Here is a 24289-nt window from a genome sequence, read left to right on the forward strand (position 1 = left end):
CCCAAGTCACCTTACAGAGCATAAAGTCATCATAAATCGTTTTAAAACAAGACATTGTGTAAAAATAAATAATAAAAAATAAATAAATAAACAAATAAAACAAAAACAAGACAAAACAAACAAACAATCAAGACAGTGATCAGTTAGACGTTGTGTGCGAGTTTGAACAGGTGAGTTTTGAGTTGTGACTTGAAGGTTGTAATGGTGTCTCCCTGTTTTATGTGTGAGGGGGGGTTCCAGGGTGCTGAACAGCTGAATGACCGGGCACCCATTGCAATGAGTCGTGATGGGGATAACTAGTAGTCCAGCAGAGGTTGAGCGGAGGGAGTGTATTCTTGGAGGGGGTTCATTATTAGGAGATATTATTAGGAGAATAATAATTATTAAAACCAATGTCAGTTTTCTAGGTGTAAATATAAATAATATATATAAAGAGCCTCCTCCATAGAGCCTTCATATAGAGCCTTCATAGAGCCTCTATATAGAGCCTCTGTATAGAGCAGCTAGGGGTCAGCAACCTTTTCAACATGCAGTGCCAGTTTGACATTTTCTCATTAATGAGTGTGCCTTAGGCAACAATATATTCAACATTAAGCTGAATTATGAGAGAGCAAAAACATTTCCAGAAGACCTGGAATTGTACTATTTCCATATGGTCCACAATCATGCATTAAGATTTTAATGTTTTTTGGTTGTTGTTAGATATATAGCGCCTCCTCCATATAGAGCCTCCATATGGAGCCTCTGTATAGAGTCTCCGTATAGAGCCTCCATATAGTCTCCCTATAGAGCCTCTGTATAGAGCCTCTGTATAGAGCCTCCATATAGAGCCTCCTCCATATAGAGTCTCCATTATTAGAGCCTCCGTATAGAGCCTCCATATAGAGCCTCCATATAGAGCCTTCATATAGAGTCTCCCTATAGAGCCTCTGTATAGAGCCTCCGTATAGTCTCCATATAGAGCCTCCTCCATATAGAGCCTCCTCCATATAGAGCCTCCGTATAGAGCCTCCATATAGAGTCTCCCTATAGAGCCTCCTTATAGAGCCTCCGTATAGAGCCTCCATATAGAGCCTCCTCCATATAGAGCCTCCACCATATAGAGCCTCCTCCATATAGAGCCTCCATATAGAGCCTCCATATAGAGCCTCCATATAGAGCCTCCTCCATATAGAGCCTCCATATAGAGCATCCGTATAGAGCCTCCGTATAGAGCCTCTGTATAGAGCCTCCATATAGAGCCTCCATATAGAGCCTTCATATAGAGCTATAGAGACATTCAGCTGAATTAAATCAACTACATTGCGTTTTTATCACCTTAACTTGATATTGTTTTATTCTATAATAGCTGTTCTTTAAAAATACTGGCATTCGTTCTCACTAATATTCCTGGATAGGCTCATCAGTACAACAATTCTTCAAATATATTCACGTAAATAACAGTTTCAGTAGCTGGAAATACATTTCCCATAAAGCATTGCGCGGTTAATTTTGACAACTAGCCTATCGAAGGCCCCGGACCCGTCACGTGATTTGGCCGGAGTTGTTCCGAGGCTACAGGGAAACACAGCTACGGAGGAACGCGTTTATCTCGGTAAGTAAATCAATTCAGCTTGCAAATGTCTAACATATTTAAGTGTGGATATCCTTCAGAGATAGGGCGAATCGATATCAATAGCTGCAAACAAATGAGGACGAATTGGACTTTTGAAAGCTCTCAGTGGGAGTAGGCCTTCGCTGTTTCCTGGTCTGAACTCTTAGGACCAGATGGTCTGACCCGAAACCAAATGGTCTGACCCGACCAGACCAGGGCGGACTACTTTACTAAGTTTAGCTGAGGGAACTTTGCTGAGAGATCCAGATAGTTAATAAAGATTGACCATAACTGACGTCCCTCGGAAACAGGGAACCGGTCCAGACTGGGCCGGACCACTTTATGAAGGGAATACCAGAATGGTTTCTCCCACGGGCCACACCATGTTCCAATGAAGGCTGCATATCACAGTTATAGTTTATCACAGGTAGACTTCATCACAGGTAGAGATCACAGTTATAGTTCTTCACAGTTATAGATCATCACGGGTAGACTTCATAACAGTTAGAACAGTTGTAGGTCATAACAATTATTGTTCATAGCAGTGATAGTTCATAACAGTTATAGGGCATAACAGTTGTAGTTCACAACGAGTCCTTTATCAAGGCATCAAAATTATCTTAATATTATAACAGATCCGTAGATCTCAGGGTCAGCGGTGGAGCGAGACACCAGCTGTGTTCTTATAGTACTAGTTATGTGCAGTATTGTTCTGTGAGAAAACTGAATGGCTCATTCTAAATAGATTGTATTCACATTCCCTGGAAACATTTCTCTGGTTCTATTTGTGTATGGCAGTAGTTCTTCCTGAGCAGTGGACCTTTAGGAGTAGATGAGCAGGCAGCTCGCAACCAAACGGCCTCATCACCGTGATATTAGTCCACCGTTGAACCAGAACACGGCGCTCCTAACCAAATGGCCTCATCACCGTGATATTAGTCCACCGTCGAACCAGAACACGGCGCTCCTAACCAATGCATCTGAACGGGCTGCCTCGACAACATGGGCCTTTAGCTGATCCATGGATCTGGAAACCCATCCCGCCCCTCCCTAAACCAGTTTCCATGATGACGTTCACTACTGGAATATTATGTTTCTTTATTATAATAGCGATCATACAGGCGAGTCTAGCTGGTAAAGTCTGAGTGGAGCCCTGAGTGGATGATAATCTGGTATGGTGTGAGGCTGAGATGGATGTTAATCTGGTATGGTGTGAGGCTGAGATGGATGATAATCTGGTATGATGTGAGGCTGAGTGGATGTTAATCTGGTATGGTGTGAGGCTGAGTGGATGTTAATCTGGTATGGTGTGAGGCTGAGTGGATGTTAATCTGGTATGATGTGAGGCTGAGTGGATGTTAATCTGGTATGATGTGAGGCTGAGTGGATGTTAATCTGGTATGATGTGAGGCTGAGTGGATGTTAATCTGGTATGATGTGAGGCTGAGTGGATGATAATCTGGTATGGTGTGAGGCTGAGTGGATGTTAATCTGGTATGGTGTGAGGTTGAGTGGATGTTAATCTGGTATGATGTGAGGCTGAGTGGATGTTAATCTGGTATGATGTGAGGCTGAGTGAATGATAATCTGGTATGATGTGAGGCTGAGTGGATGTTAATCTGGTATGATGTGAGGCTGAGTGGATGTTAATCTGGTATGATGTGAGGCTGAGTGGATGTTAATCTGGTATGGTGTGAGGCTGAGATGGATGATAATCTGGTATGATGTGAGGCTGAGTGGATGTTAATCTGGTATGATGTGAGGCTGAGTGGATGATAATCTGGTATGATGTGAGGCTGAGTGGATGTTAATCTGGTATGATGTGAGGCTGGGTGGATGTTAATCTGGTATGATGTGAGGCTGAGTGGATGTTAATCTGGTATGATGTGAGGCTGAGATGGATGATAATCTGGTATGATGTGAGGCTGAGTGGATGTTAATCTGGTATGATGTGAGGCTGAGTGGATGATAATCTGGTATGATGTGAGGCTGAGTGGATGTTAATCTGGTATGATGTGAGGCTGGGTGGATGTTAATCTGGTATGATGTGAGGCTGAGTGGATGTTAATCTGGTATGATGTGAGGCTGAGTGGATGATAATCTGGTATGATGTGAGGCTGAGTGGATGTTAATCTGGTATGATGTGAGGCTGGGTGGATGTTAATCTGGTATGATGTGAGGCTGAGTGGATGATAATCTGGTATGATGTGAGGCTGAGTGGATGTTAATCTGGTATGATGTGAGGCTGAGTGGATGTTAATCTGGTATGATGTGAGGCTGAGTGGATGTTAATCTGGTAGGATGTGAGGCTGAGTGGATGTTAATCTGATATGATGTGAGGCTGAGTGGATGTTAATCTGGTATGATGTGAGGTTGAGTGGATGTTAATCTGGTATGATGTGAGGCTGAGTGGATGTTAATCTGGTATGATGTGAGGCTGAGTGGATGTTAATCTGGTATGATGTGAGGCTGAGTGGATGTTACTGGGTAAAGACCTTACCCAGAAGCCCCTCTGCCTGGGAGGAGAGAGGGTGTGGCTGACGTTGGTCACCCTAAAGCCTGTAGACCTCACCTGACGGGTGCACCATAGCTGCTGACCCCCCAAGCCCCGCCCACCAGATCCCTGCTCTGTGACCCTCAGAGGGGTGTGGCCTGTGACCCTCAGAGGGGTGTGGCCTGTGACCCTCAGAGGGGTGTGGCCTGTGACCCTCAGAGGGGTGTGGCCTGTGACCCTCAGAGGGGGGGTGTGTGTGTGTGTGTGTGTGTGTGTGTGTGTGTGTGTGTGTGTGGTGTGTGGTGTGTGTGTGTGTGTGAGAGAACACGGGTCTCTATGAACAAAGGTGTGTGTTTGTATAAGACTGTTGTATGTGTGAACCCGGATGTGTGTGTGTATTAACACGGGTGTAGTCCCTGAAAGATCATAAACAATAGTACTACAGCTTTAATATTATTTGTACTATGGGTTAGTAATAAACCACTCATTGTATTATTATACTACTGCAGGTTTAATATTATATGTGTCTATAAACCACTCATACCAGTTACCAACACTGATTATGAGTTACCTTCATCCATAGTGTTATTCGTTTTATAGCGACTTAATCAGCACATTTACATATTGTTGATACTGTGAGCATAATGTTTCTGTGTTGGGGAGGTTGGTCGATAGGTGAATAAATCATTGTTTTTATGTTGGATCATGATTCAGATGTCTAAGAGGTGTCTTGTTATGGAACCCTTGGAAGGTTCCTGACCAATCAGGATCAAGTATTTAACAATGCTGGACTACACTTCAAGTGATGAATGTCCAATGAAAGAGTAGCTTTGGGTGTTGGCTGACGTTGACAGATTTTTATTGACGGAGTTGACAAAGTAAGACCATTTCATTCTCCAACGCAGTTATGTTTCTCTAAGGAGACATTAGGTCTAGGGTTAGTGATAACTAGAGGCGGCTCGCTCGTCATTTCATCATTGAATAAATCCAAAGTACTTCACCAATGACAGCATATCGATATAACAAAGAGACAGTTAATTGGCCCATAATATTAGTATCTCAACACATGTTCCAGGCGTGTGGTTTTCTCATGTATTTCCTCTCTGTGTACAGTCTTAAAGATGGATCTCTTGGCAGACGTCGCCTTGTTGCCAGGCGAAGAGAGAGTCACCGGTAAGTACACCTGACCCACGTTACACCCTCTTTCAGAGGTCGCCCTATACGAACTTACTACCGGTTCCATTTCCCTCCGTCTACCCCTGTGCACATCCCATGATGCTCCAGCCAGTGGAGAGAGCAGGGTTCTAACGTTTCAAGTAGAGAATCAGGATCCTTCCATTCGCTGGAACGGTTCGGGGCATGACTGTATTGTTTGGTTCTCTCATTATATTACAAACAAGACCTGAGATCATCACAGAGCCATCGTATTGTGCTTAGGAATTAATTCTTAACAATGATCAAATCTTCCTGATCCTACTGCTTTTCTCTTCAGACAAGGAGCTCATCTACATCTGTCCCTTCAACGGTGCTCTGAAAGGAAAGGTCTTCATCACCAACTACAGACTCTTCTTCAAGAGCACAGAGGCAGTAAGTTACAGACTCACCCCCATAGCTACGCTAAGACAAAAAACCCGAGACCCAAATTTAAATTTACAATTAGGGCATTTAGCAGACGCTTTTATCCAAAGCGACTTACATCGGTTAATAAACACATTGACACACCGACGGCAGAGTCAACCAGGCAAGGCGACAGCCAGCTCGTCAAGAGCAGTTAGGTCTTACCTGTGTCTTGCTCAGGGACACATCAACATTCAGCTAGGAGGAGCTGGGGATCAAACTAAAAACCTTCGATTACAAGACAACTGCTCTACCTCCAGAGCTAAGCCGACCCTGCGCTGGTTCAGTGGTCTGACCTGTAGCAACATCTGGACAACCCAAGACCCTGCGCTGGTTCAATGGTCTGACCTGTAGCAACATCTGGACAACCCAAGACCCTGTGCTGGTTCAGTGGTCTGACCTGTAGCAACATCTGGACAACCCAAGACCCTGCGCTGGTTCAATGGTCTGACCTGTAGCAACATCTGGACAACCCAAGACCCTGTGCTGGTTCAGTGGTCAGACCTGTAGCAACATCTGGACAACACAAGACCCTGTGCTGGTTCAGTGGTCTGACCTGTAGCAACATCTGGACAACACAAGACCCTGCGCTGGTTCAGTGTTCTGACCTGAAGGAACATCTGGACAACACAAGACCCTGAGCTGGTTCAATGGTCTGACCTGAAGGAACATCTGGACAACACAAGACCCTGTGCTGGTTCAGTGGTCTGACCTGTAGGAACATCTGGACAACACAAGACCCTGCGCTGGTTCAGTGGTCTGACCTGAAGGAACATCTGGACAACACAAGACCCTGAGCTGGTTCAATGGTCTGACCTGAAGGAACATCTGGACAACACAAGACCCTGTGCTGGTTCAGTGGTCTGACCTGAAGGAACATCTGGACAACACAAGACCCTGCGCTGGTTCAGTGGTCTGACCTGAAGGAACATCTGGACAACACAAGACCCTGAGCTGGTTCAGTGGTCTGACCTGAAGGAACATCTGGACAACACAAGACTGTGCTGGTTCAGTGGTCTGACCTGTAGGAACATCTGGACAACCCAAGACCCTGCACTGGTTCAGTGGTCTGACCTGTAGGAACATCTGGACAACACAAGACTAGGGATGGGGATCGAAACCCGGTTCTATCAAGGACCCGGTTCCACTTTTTCAAAACCCGAAAATCATTAACGTTTGGGCTTATCGATACCACTATCGAGTCCCGTCGATCATTTATTATTTTTTTTGTCCCGTAGGTCCTGTAACGTAATGTTGTGTCCCTCGAGTCGCGTCACGGCAAACATGTAACAAGTAAAACAAGTGAAGTCTGGCGGTTAACTTTGCTCGCGAGGAGGGCTGAACGGACGGAAATCATTCATTGTAAAGGGGGGACACAGCCTCAATGGCCAAGCACATTAGCATTGTGCATCAAATAAAGGCCAAATGCAGTACCTTCGACTGTCTCCTCCGTCTCCTGTCGCACCACAGACGGGCCCGTCTTAATCATCCACTCAAAGTACGAGCGGTAATCGCACACAGACATTGTCGCTATAGTCCCGTCAGTTGTAATCGGTAGCATACAAGCTAGTTATCTTAAAAAGTAAATAAAGTTTCAGATGTGCTGCGTGACGATGTGTTGAGGTTGGCTCAGTAAAACGACGGTTATCATGATGCGTTCAAATGTAACAGAGAAACGGTAAATTGAGTTTTGGGTGAGAAACATGAGTAATTCTGTGTTACTAATACAATTGTAAGTGCTCTAATCATTTTAGTATATATAATTAAAACTGCTGATCTCAATATTTATTAACAATTACATATTTAATTTAAAATACAATTATTTATTTCCTAAATATTTTCCTCATCACTAAAAACGCGTCGTATTTCCACCAATTAATAGAAAAGTATCGATGGTGGTATCGATAAAGACTCGGATTGTTAAGGAGTATTGAAAATGGTATCGATATCAATAAATATTAATGATCCCCATCCCTACACAAGACCCTGTGCTGGTTCAGTGGTCTGACCTGAAGGAACATCTGGACAACACAAGACCCTGTGCTGGTTCAATGGTTTGACCTGTAGGAACATCTGGACCAAAACGTGTGTGTGTGTGTGTGTGTGTGTGTGTGTGTGTGTGTGTGTGTGTGTGTGTGTGTGTGTGTGTGTGTGTGTGTGTGTGTGTGTGTGTGTGTGTGTGTGTGTGTGTGTGTGTGTGTGTGTGTGTGTGTGTGTGTGTAGGAGGCGTTGACCCTGGACGTCCCGCTGGGGGTCATCAGTCGGGTGGAGAAGATGGGCGGAGCCTCCAGCAGAGGAGAGAACTCATACGGTCTGGACATCACCTGCAAGGTACAGAGCCTCATGCTGCTGTGATATAGAGCTCTAAGGTCTGACAGGGCCTCATGCTGTGATATAGAGCTCTAAGGTCTGAAAGGGCCTCATGCTGTGATATAGAGCTCTAAGGTCTGACAGGGCCTCATGCTGTGATATAGAGCTCTAAGGTCTGACAGGGCCTCATGCTGTGATATAGAGCTCTAAGGTCTGACAGGGCCTCAGGCTTTGATATAGAGCTCTAAGGTCTGACAGGGCCTCATGCTGTGATATAGAGCTCTAAGGTCTGACAGGGCCTCATGCTGTGATATAGAGCTCTAAGGTCTGACAGGGCGTCATGCTGTGATATAGAGCTCTAAGGTCTGACAGGGCGTCATGCTGTGATGTAGAGCTCTAAGGTCTGACAGGGCCTCAGGCTTTGATATAGAGCTCTAAGGTCTGACAGGGCCTCATGCTGTGATATAGAGCTCTAAGGTCTGACAGGGCCTCAGGCTTTGATATAGAGCTCTAAGGTCTGACAGGGCCTCATGCTGTGATTTAGAGCTCTAAGGTCTGACAGGGCCTAAGGCTTTGATATAGAGCTCTAAGGTCTGACAGGGCCTCAGGCTTTGATATAGAGCTCTAAGGTCTGACAGGGCCTCATGCTGTGATATAGAGCTCTAAGGTCTAACAGGGCCTCATGCTGTGATATAGAGCTCTAAGGTCTGACAGGGCCTCCAGCCTCATGCTGTTACCTATCACCTTTAATATTAAATATCAGCTCTTTACTCGTACCTACAGCACTTTTTAAGGGGGTTGCTCAGAGCATTAAGGAGATCCTTCTAGACCAGTGAGTCTTGAGGGACTTCTGCTGATCGGTGCTACACCACTCAGGAGGAAAGCCAGGAAGCAGTCCGTACCGAGTCCTGATCAGTTTGTTGGTCCCCTCAATGGAGCTGATAGTCGCATGGCGCTGACTTTAACCACTTGGTGAATCCTACTCAGAAGGTGACTTTAACCACTTGGTGAATCCTCCTCAGAACGTGACTTTAACCACTTGGTGAATCCTCCTCAGAACGTGACTGTAACCACTTGGTGAATCCTCCTCAGAACGTGACTTTAACCACTTGGTGAATCCTCCTCAGAACGTGACTTTAACCACTTGGTGAATCCTCCTCAGAACGTGACTTTAACCACTTGGTGAATCCTCCTCAGAACGGGACTTTAACCACTTGGTGAATCCTACTCAGAACGGGACTTTAACCACTTGGTGAATCCTCCTCAGAACGTGACTTTAACCACTTGGTGAATCCTCCTCAGAACGGGACTTTAACCACTTGGTGAATCCTCCTCAGAACGGGACTTTAACCACTTGGTGAATCCTCCTCAGAACGTGACTTTAACCACTTGGTGAATCCTCCTCAGGACGTGACTTTAACCACTTGGTGAATCCTCCTCAGGACGTGACTTTAACCACTTGGTGAATCCTCCTCAGAACGTGACTTTAACCACTTGGTGAATCCTCCTCAGGACGTGACTTTAACAACTTGGTGAATCCTCCTCAGGACGTGACTTTAACCAATTGGTGAATCCTCCTCAGGACGTGACTTTAACCACTTGGTGAATCCTCCTCAGGACGTGACTTTAACCACTTGGTGAATCCTCCTCAGGACGTGACTTTAACCACTTGGTGAATCCTCCTCAGGACGTGACTTTAACCACTTGGTGAATCCTCCTCAGGACGTGACTTTAACCACTTGGTGAATCCTCCTCAGGACGTGACTTTAACCACTTGGTGAATCCTCCTCAGGACGTGACTTTAACCACTTGGTGAATCCTCCTCAGGACATGAGGAGCCTCCGGTTCGCCCTGAAACAAGAAGGACACAGTAGACGAGATATCTTCGAGATCCTGTCAAAATACGCCTTCCCTCTGTCACACAGCCAGGTAGGACACATGTTACCTCTATGTTACCTTCAGGTAGGACACATGTTACCTCTATGTTACCTTCAGGTAGGACACATGTTACCTCTATGTTACCTTCAGGTAGGACACATGTTACCTTCAGGTAGGACACATGTTACCTCTATGTTACCTTCAGGTAGGACACATGTTACCTCTATGTTACCGTCAGGTAGGACACATGTTACCTCTATGTTACCTTCAGGTAGGACACATGTTACCTCTATGTTACCTTCAGGTAGGACACATGTTACCTCTATGTTACCGTCAGGTAGGACACATGTTACCTCTATGTTACCGTCAGGTAGGACACATGTTACCTCTATGTTACCTTCAGGTAGGACACATGTTACCTCTATGTTACCTTCAGGTAGGACACATGTTACCTTCAGGTAGGACACATGTTACCTTCAGGTAGGACACATGTTACCTCTATGTTACCTTCAGGTAGGACACATGTTACCTCAATGTTACCTTCAGGTAGGACACATGTTACCTCAATGTTACCTTCAGGTAGGACACATGTTACCTCTATGTTACCTTCAGGTAGGACACATGTTACCTCTATGTTACCTTTAGGACACACGCGTGTGATCAAAGTAAAGTAAGCTGTGTGATTAAAGTAAAGTAAGCGTGTGATTAAAGTAAAGTAAGTGTGTGATTAAAGTAAAGTAAGTTGTGTGATTAAAGTAAAGTTAGGCGTGTGATTAAAGTAAAGTAAGCCGTTTGATTAAAGTAAGGTAAAGCAAGCCGTGTGATTAAAGTAAAGTAAGCCGTGTGATTAAAGTAAAGTAAGCCGTGTGATTAAAGTAAGGTAAAGCAAGCCGTGTGATTAAAGTAAAGTAAGCCGTGTGATTAAAGTAAAGTTAGGCGTGTGATTAATGTAAAGTAAAGCGTGTGATTAAAGTAAAGTAAGCTGTGTGATTAAAGTAAGGTAAAGCAAGCCGTGTGATTAAAGTAAAGTAAGCCGTGTGATTAAAGTAAGGTAAAGCAAGCCGTGTGATTAAAGTAAAGTAAGCCGTGTGATTAAAGTAAGGTAAAGTTAGGCGTGTGATTAAAGTAAAGTAAGCCGTGTGATTAAAGTTAGGTAAAGTTAGGCGTGTGACTATAGTAATGTAGGACTGAGGGATCGACGTTCTCCTCTGGTTGAAGGAACATGTTGGGTCCAGACTCCAACGACCCACCTCACTGTGTTGTCATAGATCTTATATCTAAGATCAGGATATAAGCCCTCAACTGTTAGCTGGTTAATCTCCATGACCACTGATGACACTTTTGTTAATGTTTCTAATTGATATAATATTGTCTCAACTGTTCTCTGTGATCCTCTGGGCCAGCCGCTGTTCTCCTACCTGAGCCAGGAGAAGTACGAGGAGAACGGCTGGAGCATCTACAAACCCTTAGAAGAGTTCAGACGCCAGGTGAGTGGAACACCTGAACACGGACCAGAACCTCTCGTCTCCTTCCTACCAGAACCTCTCGTCTCCTTCCTACCAGAACATCATGTGACACCATGTGACTGACACCATGTGACTGACACCATGTGACTGACGCCTTGTGACTGACATCATGTGACTGACACCATGTGGGGCCACTTCTGATTGATGCGTCCCCCCCCCCCCAGGGCCTGCCTAATGAAAGGTGGCGAATCACCTTCATCAACAAGAACTACGAGCTGTGTGACACCTACCCCACCATCCTGGCCGTGCCATACCGGGCCAGTGAGGAGGACCTGAGGAGGGTGGCCGCCTTCAGGTCCAGGGGCCGCATCCCGGTGAGGGGTCCCTCCAGCTAGCCGCTGCTGCTCTAGCGCTGCGTTCCCCCCGTTAGCCTCCAGCTAGCTGCTGCTCTAGCGCTGTGTTCCCCCCGTTAGCCTCCAGCTAGCTGCTGCTCTAACGCTGTGTTCCCCCCGTTAGCCTCCAGCTAGCTGCTGCTCTAGCGCTGTGTTCCCCCCGTTAGCCTCCAGCTAGTTGCTGCTCTAGCGCTGTGTTCCCCCCGTTATCCTCCAGCTAGCTGCTGCTCTAGCGCTGTGTTCCCCCCGTTAGCCTCCAGCTAGCTGCTGCTCTAACGCTGTGTTCCCCCCGTTAGCCTCCAGCTAGCTGCTGCTCTAGCGCTGTGTTCCCCCGTTAGCCTCCAGCTAGCTGCTGCTCTAGCGCTGTGTTCCCCCCGTTAGCCTCCAGCTAGCTGCTGCTCTAGCGCTGTGTTCCCCCCGTTAGCCTCCAGCTAGCTGCTGCTCTAGCGCTGTGTTCCCCCCGTTAGCCTCCAGCTAGCTGCTGCTCTAGCGCTGTGTTCCCCCCGTTAGCCTCCAGCTAGCTGCTGCTCTAGCGCTGTGTTCCCCCCGTTAGCCTCCAGCTAGCTGCTGCTCTAGCGCTGTGTTCCCCCCGTTAGCCTCCAGCTAGCTGCTGCTCTAGCGCTGTGTTCCCCCCCGTTAGCCTCCAGATAGCTGCTGCTCTAGCGCTGTGTTCCCCCCGTTAGCCTCCCGCTAGCTGCTGATAATCTAGCGCTGTGTTCCCCCCGTTAGCCTCCCGCTAGCTGCTGATAATCTAGCGCTGTGTGTCCCCAGGTGCTGTCGTGGATCCAGAGGGACAACCAGGCCGCCATCGCCCGCTGCAGCCAGCCTCTGGTGGGCATGTCAGGCAAGAGGAACAAGGACGACGAGCGCTACCTGGAGCTCCTGCGCGAGACTAACGGCACGCCCAAGCTCACCATCTTCGATGCTCGGCCCAGTGTCAACGCTGTGGCCAACAAGGTCAGGACTCAGAGACCTTCTAGAACAGGGTTCAGCCAACCAGGTCAGGACTCCAGAGACCTTCTAGAACAGGGTTCAGCCAACCAGGTCAGGACTCCAGAGACCTTCTAGAACAGGGTTCAGCCAACCAGGTCAGGACTCCAGAGACCTTCTAGAACAGGGTTCAGCCAACCAGGTCAGGACTCAGAGACCTTCTAGAACAGGGTTCAGCCAACCAGGTCAGGACTCCAGAGACCTTCTAGAACAGGGTTCAGCCAACCAGGTCAGGACTCCAGAGACCTTCTAGAACAGGGTTCAGCCAACCAGGTCAGGACTCCAGAGACCTTCTAGAACAGGGTCCAGCCAACCAGGTCAGGACTCCAGAGACCTTCTAGAACAGGGTTCAGCCAACCAGGTCAGGACTCCAGAGACCTTCTAGAACAGGGTCCAGCTAACCAGGTCAGGACTCCAGAGACCTTCTAGAACAGGGTTCAGCCAACCAGGTCAGGACTCCAGAGACCTTCTAGAACAGGGTCCTGACAACCAGGTCAGGACTCCAGAGACCTTCTAGAACAGGGTCCAGCCAACCAGGTCAGGACTCCAGAGACCTTCTAGAACAGGGTTCAGCCAACCAGGTCAGGACTCCAGAGACCTTCTAGAACAGGGTCCAGCCAACCAGGTCAGGACTCCAGAGACCTTCTAGAACCGGTTCCAGCTAACCAGGTCAGGACTCCAGAGACCTTCTAGAACAGGGTCCAGCCAACCAGGTCAGGACTCCAGAGACCTTATAGAACAGGGTCCAGCCAACCAGGTCAGGACTCCAGAGACCTTCTAGAACAGGGTTCAGCCAACCAGGTCAGGACTCCAGAGACCTTCTAAAACAGGGTCAAGCCAACCAGGTCAGGACTCCAGAGACCTTCTAGACCAGGGTTCAACCAAAAAGGTCAGCACTCCGCGTGATGCCTTCTAGAAGGGAAGAGAAGTCATGAAGTCTCCTTTATACCAACACATCAGTGTGGTTCTGTCTCCAGGCTCCTCTAAAGTCTGGTTGTGTCTCCAGGCTCCTCTAAAGTCTGGTTGTGTCTCCAGGGTCCTCTAAAGTCTGGTTTTCTCTCCAGGCTCCTCTAAAGTCTGGTTGTGTCTCCAGGCTCCTCTAAAGTCTGGTTCTGTCTACTCTCCAGGCTCCTCTATAGTGTGGTTGTGTCTCCAGGCTCCTCTAAAGTCTGGTTCTGTCTCCAGGCCCTTCTAAAGTGTGGTTTTATCTCCAGGTTCCTCTAAAGTGTGGTTCTGTCTCCAGGTTCCTCCAAAGTGTGGTTCTATCTCCATGGTCTCCAGGCTACAGGGGGCGGCTATGAGGGAGATGAATACCAGAATGCAGAACTCATCTTCCTGGACATCCACAACATCCACGTGATGCGGGAGTCCCTGAAGAAGCTCCGGGACATCGTGTACCCCACGGTGGAGGAGTCCCACTGGCTGTCCAGCCTGGAGTCCACCCACTGGCTGGAGCACATCAAGGTGAGCACCTCCTCACACCTGGAGCACATCAAGGTGAGCACCTCCTTACACCTGGAGCACATCAAGGTGAGCACCTCCTTACACCTGGAGCACATCAAGGTGAGCACCTCCTTACACCTGGAGCACATCAAGGTGAGCACCTCCTTACACCTGGAGCACATCAAGGTGAGCACCTCCTTACACCTGGAGCACATCAAGGTGAGCACCTCCTTACACCTTGAGCACATCATCAATTCTAGAGAGAACTTAGGTCTTGTTCTGTGACTTCAAGTCTCTGGTAGGTCCTTGAAGTCCTACCAGAGCTTTAAGTAGAGCTCACACTACCTGGTCTGAGTTGAAGGCTCTGTAGGTCTCTATTAAGTAGAGCTCACATCACGTGGTCTGAGTTCAAGGCTCTGGAGGTCTCCATTGAGTAGAGCTCACATCACGTGGTCTGATTCAAGGCTCTGGAGGTCTCCATTGAGTAGAGCTCACATCACGTGGTCTGATTCAAGGCTCTGGTTGTCTCCATTGAGTAGAGCTCACATCACGTGGTCTGATTCAAGGCTCTGGAGGTCTCCATTAGGGCTGTCAAAATTGCTCAAAAATGACATTCGAATGTTCGTTTGGAAAAAAATCACGAATTCGAACTATTCGAATATCTGGTTGCCTATTTGACGCAGTTGCCGTCAATATGTCAATAATGCGACAAAACCATGGTTCAAATTAGCGGGATATATATATATCCTATAAACAGCCCAGTAACGTGGAGGCCTAATCATGAAAAGCCACAACTTTGTATCGCCTGCATTTCACCACCACACCTGCAAGCGCGCAAACTATAGTAATCTGAAGAAGACGCCCGCTTCTGAATGTTACAAAGTATGCTAGTGGTAGCGTTCCTTGCTTTGCTTACCAAGTTACCATTTATCGAGAAGGCCTATTAAAATCGATAAAGAAAAATATGCATGTCGCCTACGTCTTCCACCATGCCAGCGAAAGGGCACTTCGCACTACGCACCGTTCGGATTCATGAAAAAAAAGCTGTCTCGGACTTTGCCGAGAACATTGCGTTATAGCAGCTTTCACCAGCCAGACTACTAGCTCCCTGAGCTCTACTTCGGATGCTTATTGAATGGCATAGCCGAGCTGGAATACCTATATCCAAGTACGGAAACCCCGAGGGGATAAAATACATTCGCTCTTCACAATACTAGTCTGTTACACTTGTACCGCGGGAGTGTTTTTTCACATTCGAATATTATGAGGGACATCGCGAACAGACAGAGACTCATTCACAAAGCAGATAGAGGCGCTTGTACCGCGGGAGTGTTTTTTCACATTCGAATATTAATTTTCAGGTTCGAATTCGCGTTTTTGGATACATTTCGAACGAATATTCGAACTTCGAATATTCGTTGACAGCCCTAGTCTCCATTGAGTAGAGCTCACACTACCTGGTCTGAGTTCAAGGCTCTGGAGGTCTCCATTGAGTAGAGCTCACACCACTCGGTCTGATTCAAGGCTCTGGTTGTCTCCATTGAGTAGAGCTCACATCACGTGGTCTGATTCAAGGCTCTGGAGGTCTCCATTGAGTAGAGCTCACACCACTCGGTCTGATTCAAGGCTCTGGTTGTCTCCATTGAGTAGAGCTCACATCACGTGGTCTGATTCAAGGCTCTGGAGGTCTCCATTGAGTAGAGCTCACATCACGTGGTCTGATTCAAGGCTCTGGAGGTCTCCATTGAGTAGAGCTCACATCACGTGGTCTGATTCAAGGCTCTGGAGGTCTCCATTGAGTAGAGCTCACATCACGTGGTCTGATTCAAGGCTCTGGAGGTCTCCATTGAGTAGAGCTCACATCACGTGGTCTGATTCAAGGCTCTGGAGGTCTCCATTGAGTAGAGCTCACATCACGTGGAGGCTGAAGCCTGCCTGTCTCCCTCAGCTGGTGTTAGCGGGAGCTATCCGTGTAGCAGACAAGGTGTCGGGAGGGAAGTCTGTGGTCCTGCACTGCAGCGACGGCTGGGACCGCACGGCCCAGCTCAGCTCCCTGGCCATGCTCATGTTGGACAGCCACTACCGCACTCTCAGGGGATTCGAGGTTGGTCAAACTCTGCTCACCAAATGATCTGATACATTGGCAACAATGTTATAATGAAATATGAAATATAATGTTTCAATATAATGAAAAGTGAATGGGGCAAAAGAACACTCAAATCAAAGACTCCAAACCTGTGCCGTGTTCTAATACCCGTACTGTCCGTACTTACAAGCCAAATTTTAAGTACATAGTACGTTCCAATTCAGATCTGGCGAAAATAAGTATACTTCAATCTCCCCGTACTCAACGGCAGCCATCTTAGCTACGTAGCGGAATAGGCGGAGCCAGGCTGAGCCAAAGTCGGCGCATTTTCCACATAGCCTGCATTAATAGTCATTTTGTAGTTTTTATAGTTTTTATAGCTTTTTATAGCTGCTAGGCGTAAAGAGTTCACCGTTCAAAGCGGGATGTTTATTGCGGGGGAGGAGCCGCGGCGGCAGTCGTGATCGTAATTTCCGGTCAGTGCACCACGGAGTACTCGATTTGGAACAGCACTCGCATCTGAAAAATTAACGTAGTAGACAGTGAGGATAGTATACTTCCTTTAAGTATACTCATGGAAGTACGGGTATTGGAACACGGCCCTGAACACCTGATGAATGTCAAGTGCAGCAGGAAGTCTGGAGGTCTAAAGAGCTTTGTCCCCTGTCACCCCAGCAGTCGGGACCGTGTGTGTGTGTGTGTGTGTGTGCGTGTGTCATTTCAGTAAACATTTATCTTCTTATTTTAATCTGTTAAGGTACTGATTGAGAAGGAATGGCTAAGTTTTGGCCACAAGTTTGCCTCAGTAAGTATATCCTATCTGAATCAGTTTATAATTAATGTGTGGAAGTAATGGGACATATTCATTAGCTCTATTCTTGATGTATGTTCCAAAGGCTGTATTCTAGATGTGTACTGTAGACTCTAGAATACACATCTAGAGAACCGCCTCTGGAACATACATCAAGAATAGAGCTGTATTCTAGATGTGTATTCTAGGAGCTGTATTGTAGATGTGTATTAGAGGAGCTGTATTCTAGATGTATATTCTAGATCTGCCTTCTGGTCCTGCTCTACAGAGAATAGGTCACGGAGACAAGAACCATGCGGACCAGGACCGCTCGCCCATCTTCGTTCAGTTCATCGACTGCGTGTGGCAGATGACCAAACAGGTAGTCCTGTTGGTTCCTGTTCATGGTGATGTTAGTGTTGATATGTTAAAGTGTTGAATGAATGCTGAGCAGCAGACCTCCTCTCCAGTTCCCCACAGCCTTCGAGTTCAACGAGCGGCTGTTGGCCACCGTCCTGGAGCACCTCTACAGCTGTCGCTTCGGGACCTTCCTGTTCAACTGTGAGAGCATGCGGGAACTCAACGTAGGTACCCCCTACCCCGCTGAAGGTAGGCCCCCCCGCTGACCGTAGGCCCCCCCCGCTGACCGTAGGCCCCCCCCCGCTCAGCGTAGGCCCCCCCGCTGAACGTAGGTACCGCGTCAGGAGTCATGATACCAGTGTGTGTGTTGAGTGGTTGTCATGGTACCAGTGTGTGTGTTGAGTGGTTGTCATGGTACCAGTGTGTGTGTTGAGTGGTTGTCATGGTACCAGTGTGTGTGTTGAGTGGTCGTCATGGTACCAGTGTGTGTGTTGAGTGGTTGTCATGGTACCAGTGTGTGTGTTGAGTGGTTGTCATGGTACCAGTGTGTGTGTTGAGTGGTCGTCATGGTACCAGTGTGTGTGTTGAGTGGTCGTCATGGTACCAGTGTGTGTGTGTGTTGAGTAGGGCTGTAACGATACGCGTATCGAAATCAAAATCGCGACACTCAAAGCCACGAACCTGTCTCGCGGTGTGAAAAGGCAGAAGCGTGATATGACCTTTCTAACTCTCCGGTCAAATTGTCAGATTGAAGTTTGCTAATAATTGTCTAAATAATAGTCTGCTGACACCGCCCCCTCCTATGCCGTAAGTATGTGACGAGATGCCCTCTCTGTGATGACAGCTCTCCGTGGCTACGGAGGATTGCATTTCTCCACAGCCGTCGAAGTCCTCATATGCGATATGAACGACATTTATCCAGAGTGGGCCAAGCGCGAAAAATATTGCCTCTGTGATCCTGTCTCTATTGTTTTGTGTGATTTGACTGGCAGTTTTTCTGCTTATAGGTCGGAATGAAGCGGCCACCGATTATTGACAGGATGGGTACTTTATTCTACCGGACTCGTACGCTTCTTCACTAGACACACGCGCTACCGCTCGCTCTCCTCGCTCGTCCACTCACTCGCTGACGTCACTCACACACGCATACGCACACTGCCAATCTCGCGCACACACATATGCTACTCGTAACACTATGCCTCGTTATTGCGACGTTCATGTTAGACGTTCATGTTTTTCCCCATCTATTGAAAGTTAGGCTATTAAACATGTTGCATTCTATACGGCCTGATTATGTCATTATTTAAGCTACATAGCCTAATTTGAAGCGCTAATAAGGATATTTGACTAAACCAACCAAACAGTTGAGGGTTTTTTGCCTACCAGCAAAAAGCATCCTCCAACTGCAATCTTTGGTTATTTCTTTATTAATTTAGCTATACTTTGATAGTATTTTTTCTGTTCAAATCTGTTCAGTGTTCCAAATTATTTGTTATTAAATGTTACAGAAAGTTAATTGGTATATAAGTGTTGTTTAAATAAAATGCTTTTTAAATTTAAAAAAATCGTGGGATGTATCGAACCGTGGGTCAAAAAAATCATGATGCAAACCGAATCGTGAGTTTCTGCATCGTTACAGCCCTAGTGTTGAGTGGTCGTCATGGTAACAGTGTGTGTGTTGAGTCGTTGTCATGGTACCAGTGTGTGTTGAGTGGTTGTCATGGTACCAGTGTGTGTTGAGTGGTCCTCATCGTACCAGTGTGTGTGTTGAGGGGTCGTCATGGTACCAGTGTGTGTTGAGGGGTCGTCATGGTACCAGTGTGTGTGTGTTGAGTGGTCGTCATGGTACCAGTGTGTGTGTTGAGTGGTCGTCATGGTACCAGTGTGTGTTGAGTGGTCGTCATGGCACCAGTGTGTGTTGAGTGGTTGTCATGGTACCAGTGTGTGATGAGTGGTTGTCATGGTACCAGTGTGTGTGTTGAGTGGTTGTCATGGCACCAGTGTGTGTTGAGTGGTTTTCATGGTACCAGTGTGTGATGAGTGGTTGTCATGGTACCAGTGTGTGTGTTGAGTGGTTGTCATGGTACCAGTGTGTGATGAGTGGTTGTCATGGTACCAGTGTGTGTGTGTGTTGAGTCGTTGTCATGGTACCAGTGTGTGTTGAGTGGTCGTCATGGTACCAGTGTGTGTGTTGAGTGGTCGTCATGGCACCCCCCTGATCTTCTCCTCTGGTGGTGCAGGAGGTGCGCTCCAAGACGGTGTCTCTGTGGTCGTACGTCCACAGCAGCAGCACTCGCTACCTGAACCCCTTCTACACGCCTGAGTCGGGCCGCGTGCTCTACCCCGTGGCCAGCATGCGCCACCTGGAGCTCTGGGTGTCCTACTACATCCGCTGGAACCCCCGCATCCGCCAGCAGGTACACCTGACCCTGACCCTCACCCTGACCCTCACCCTGACCCTGACCCTCACCCTGACCCTCACCCTGACCCTGACCCTGACCCTCACCCTGACCCTCAACCTCACCCTGACCCTCACCCTCACCCTGACCCTCAACCTCACCCTGACCCTCACCCTGACCCTCACCCTAACCCTCACCTTGACCCTCAACCTGACCCTCACCTTGACCCTAACCCTGACCCTGACCCTCACCCTAACCCTCACCTTGACCCTCAACCTGACCCTGACCCTCACCCTCACCCTCACCTTGACCCTGACCCTCACCTTCACCCTGACCCTGACCCTCACCCTGACCCTCAACCTCACCCTGACCCTCACCCTCACCCTCACCTTGACCCTGACCCTCACCTTGACCCTGACCCTGACCCTCACCTTGACCCTGACCCTGACCCTCACCTTGACCCTGACCCTCACCCTACCCTGACCCTGACCCTGACCCTGACAGGAGCTATAATTCCTATATTATCATATTATCTCTGAATATATATAATATATTGATCATGTATGTCTGTGTGAACTGGTGGTGCTGCAGCAGCAGAGTCCGGTGGAGCAGCGCTACAAGGAGCTGCTGGTGTTGAGGGACGAGTACCTGAGGAAGCTGGAGGAGCTCAGCCCCTCTCCTCCCTCCGCCCACATGACCTCCCCCGCCCCGCCCGGCCCGGCCCCCACCACCCAGCAGTTCACCCATCTGCACACCCCCTTCTAGGCCCCGCCTCCACCCTGCCTCCGCCCCTTCTGGGCCCCGCCTCCAGCCCTTCTGGCCCCGCCTCCACCCCAGGCCTAGGCTCCGCCCCTTCTGCCCTGCACTCTAGTGCCCACCTTACACACGCACACACATGCACACACACGCAGAATGCCATTTGGGTCAATATTAAAAATGCAATTAGGAAATAAGTAATCGGCTGAAAAATAGATATGTATATAAATGTAAAAAAATTTAAACTTGGAATAACATCATTAAATATATTTTCATCTTTATATTTTTTACAATAGTAGCAGTGTTTGTTTTGAGTTTTATTAAAAAATATATATTTTTATGCTTAATATGATGGAGTCACCTGATGCTCACATGGTCACGATGGTCCCTGGTCACGATGGTCCATGATGGTCCCTGGTCATGATGGTCCCTGGTCACGATGGTCCATGATGGTCCCTGGTCTCGATGGTCTCTGGTTACGATGGTCCCTGGTCTCAATGGTCCATGATGGTCACTGGACACGATGGTCCCTGGTCTCGATGGTCCCTGGTCACGATGGTCCCTGGTCACGATGGTCCATGATGGTCCCTGGTCTCGATGGTCCTTGGTCTATCGATGGTCCCTGGCCTCGATGGTCCCTGGTCACGATGGTCCCTGGTCACGATGGTCCATGATGGTCACGATGGTCCCTGGTCTTGATGGTCCATGATGGTCCCTGGTCTCGATGGTCCCTGGTCTCGATGGTTCCTGGTGGTGTTTGACGCTCCACAGAGGGGTTGGGTCCTCCAGGTGTTTCTTACCCTCTCACCTCCAGGACCAACGCACCAGGTCTTAAAGATCTGTTTTGAATTCTTCATTTAATGTTGGCTTTACTGACTAACAACGATCAAAAATATCTCAATCAATATGTTTAGATGGTAAGATTAAAAGTCTTCAAAGAGATCAAATAGTTTAGAAAGTGTAATCTGTGAATCAGAATAAAGGTCTCAGTAGAATCTTAATCAACACAGTTTAACTGTGGATAAACTGTCATATAATTACTGTTTTCAATTTCAGTAGGACATATTTATTATTTACACAAATGGCATTTCATACAAACACAATCCTAGAATAAAATGTATATAGCCTATATTTGTGGATAACCTAATATGGTATTTGATCAGCTCCTCTATTAGATTATACCTAATGATGGAGATTATTATGCAAAGACTCTCAGCCTTCACTTTTAACTCAACAGAGTACTGCCTTATGGGAGGGCATCGTCTGGCCAATCAGAGCCGTGTGTGTGTGTGTGTGTGTGTGTGTGTGTGTGTGTGTGTGTGTGTGTGTGTGTGTGTGTGTGTGTGTGTGTGTGTGTGTGTGTGTGTGTGTGTGTGTGTGTGTGTGTGTGTGTGTGACTGACTGCTTGTGTGCTGAGCTCTTTTAGTGTGTGTGACTGACTGCTTGTGTACTGCTATGTCTAAATTAGGGGAATAGTATGGGATGTTTTGCTTCTAATAGTGTTCAGGGAATGTTGTTTTTTGTTGAGTACAAAGAAAGTTAAAGTTTAGTGTTGGACTTAACTTTTATTGTTCATATTTATATTTCTCTAAATCGATGTGTTCACAAACTGAATCATTCTCTGTAAATGATGAACATCTGACGATGAGCTGTGGAGCTCAAAATAACCTGGTTAACAATTAGATTCTTCAGAAACGCCATATATATATATATATATATATATATATATAAGCATAGAAGGTAGAGAAAATAATGAAACTCCTGTGAGTTGGTTGGTGACTGCTCTAATTTAATTAGTACTTAATTAGACCTTTTGAAGGACTTTTGTAATTAAATTACAAATGTTCCCATCTTTCACTATAAGGGAAAAAATAGATCATCCTTCAGGATAATGTGAGAATCAGATCATTCAGTTTAATCTGAATCCATGTCTATCATCTGATTCTAACATGAGGGTCAGATAGTTATTTGCAGGGCGAAGAAAGATTACCATTTTGTAATTTATGTTTTATATTTGGATGTAATTGTTTTAAAAATGCTAATACATATTTTGGACTATATTGGATTATATACACTTTATTTAAAATTATTTGTGATTTTCTACTGATTTCCTTATTCATCTTGCTGTGTGTGTGTGTGTGTGTGTGTGTGTGTGTGTGTGTGTGTGTGTGTGTGTGTGTGTGTGTGTGTGTGTGTGTGTGTGTGTGTGTGTGTGTGTGTGTGTGTGTGTGTGTGTGTGTGGTTACTGTAGAAATTTGGGAAATCGTATCATTTCCATTTGTAATGGGGGAATAACAATGTATATTTTCTGGGTATTACCTGCATACTGTACACGAGCACCTCAAAGGACCGCCCCCTGGTGGACTGGAGTCAGAGAGATTGTAATTTGCCTCCTTCTCAAATTCCCAAGAGTATTTTTATACCTTCTCTGGTTCAGTCCGCTAAAACAGCCTTTATGAAATTAGCCCCCACACAGACCTCAGCTATGGTTTATAGTTATGGTTCATAGCTATGGTATTTAATTATGGTTCACAGATATAAAAGGGTTCTCTAAGTTCTACAGGGGTTTGATCTCACTCACCCCTCGGTTTGTCCCCAGGATCTCTGGCTCTGATGGGTTACAGGGCTCCGTAACCGTCTAGTGGTTAGCCATGTTTACTGCTAACCAGTCGTCGTTGAAGAGGTTTACCCAGACTCCCTGGCCCAGTGCTCAGCCTGTTGAAGCACTCCTTCCGCTCTTTAAAGGGACCCTTTTCTATCCAAACAGCAGCCGTCGGTAGAGGGGCCCAACACACAAGTGTTACAGGGAGATCAGAATCTATTCTGTGTATCTTTTACTTTGTACAAAGTAACAATTTTGTAATTACCTCAAACTCATTTTTACTGTCTAAGTTCAATTACTGTAAAATATTATTTCACTTAGTGTAACATTTGACCGAAAGAAAATAAAGTAATGAAATGTCAGTTTGAAATGTGTGTTTAATGTTGATTTCAATGTTTTTAATTTGGTTGCCTTATTGTAACTGCTTTCGATGATTTATTTTAATGGTGCTGTAGATTACATGCAAGTTATTGTTTGAATGTTTTATGCTATCAGTGAAATGCTCTGAAGTCTGGTTCTGTTATGCTCCGCCTTTCTGTGTGAGACCGCCCCCGCTCATTTCTGACCGTTCAGGACATCTCTTCCATGATTGGCTAAGGAAGGAAGTTCACATCACCTGTCAATCACAGGTGAGTAGGGTGGGAATATTCTTTGGATATTTAGTTTCAAAATGTTGCTCTCTTCTGCAGTCACTCTGAGGTCAGAACCCACTCCTCTGTATGAACAGTGAACCCACTCTGAGGTCAGAACCTACTCCTCTGTATGAACAGTGACACCTCTCTGAGGTTAGAACCATTTATTGTCAGTACAGGCTGATGTCGGGCGTGGGCACTAGATGGCGCTAGTCTGAGGAATGGTTGTTGGGGCGTCACATTAAACCACATCATGTGATAAACCACCGCATATCCACCACCTCAAAGAGCTTTATGGACGAGCCGGAGCTCAGGACTTGTTGACCTTGGCAGCGGCCTTGGTGACCTTCCCTCCTCCCGGAGCCTTCTTATTCACCGACTTGATGATGCCCACGGCCACAGTCTGCTTCATGTCCCGCACGGCGAAGCGCCCTGCAGGGAACCAATCACAGATCAGACCTGGTACAACCCCCTTCACAT

The 24289-nt window shown here is 47.0% G+C and overlaps 1 protein-coding gene across 1 annotated transcript; it reads left to right on the forward strand.

The window, feature by feature from the left end:
* The first annotated feature begins 1513 nt into the window (after positions 1-1513).
* Positions 1514-23539, forward strand: mtm1 (myotubularin 1). The gene is made up of 15 exons (XM_030338698.1): positions 1514-1594; positions 5202-5261; positions 5581-5675; positions 7929-8036; positions 9843-9944; positions 11297-11380; positions 11584-11733; positions 12523-12708; positions 14023-14205; positions 16133-16288; positions 17028-17075; positions 17350-17442; positions 17531-17644; positions 19661-19837; positions 20414-23539. Exons 2-15 carry the CDS (start codon positions 5210-5212, stop codon positions 20582-20584), a joined length of 1719 nt encoding a protein of 572 aa, XP_030194558.1. The 5' UTR covers positions 1514-1594; positions 5202-5209; the 3' UTR covers positions 20585-23539.
* The last annotated feature ends 750 nt before the right edge of the window (positions 23540-24289 follow it).

This window comes from Gadus morhua, chromosome 17 (genome assembly GCF_902167405.1).
Source record: "Gadus morhua chromosome 17, gadMor3.0, whole genome shotgun sequence".
NCBI classification, from domain to species: Eukaryota; Metazoa; Chordata; class Actinopteri; order Gadiformes; family Gadidae; genus Gadus; species Gadus morhua.

What these genes read in the sequence shown, in the direction of transcription:
- mtm1 (XM_030338698.1), top strand. Translation starts at nt 5,210, where the DNA reads ATGGATCTCTTGGCAGACGTCGCCTTGTTGCCAGGCGAAGAGAGAGTC. An exon ending in GCACTCTCAGGGGATTCGAG is followed by an intron (nt 16,289 to 17,027) that starts GTTGGTCAAACT and finishes TAATCTGTTAAG; the next exon opens with GTACTGATTGAGAAGGAATG. An exon ending in ACCCCCGCATCCGCCAGCAG is followed by an intron (nt 19,838 to 20,413) that starts GTACACCTGACC and finishes GTGCTGCAGCAG; the next exon opens with CAGAGTCCGGTGGAGCAGCG.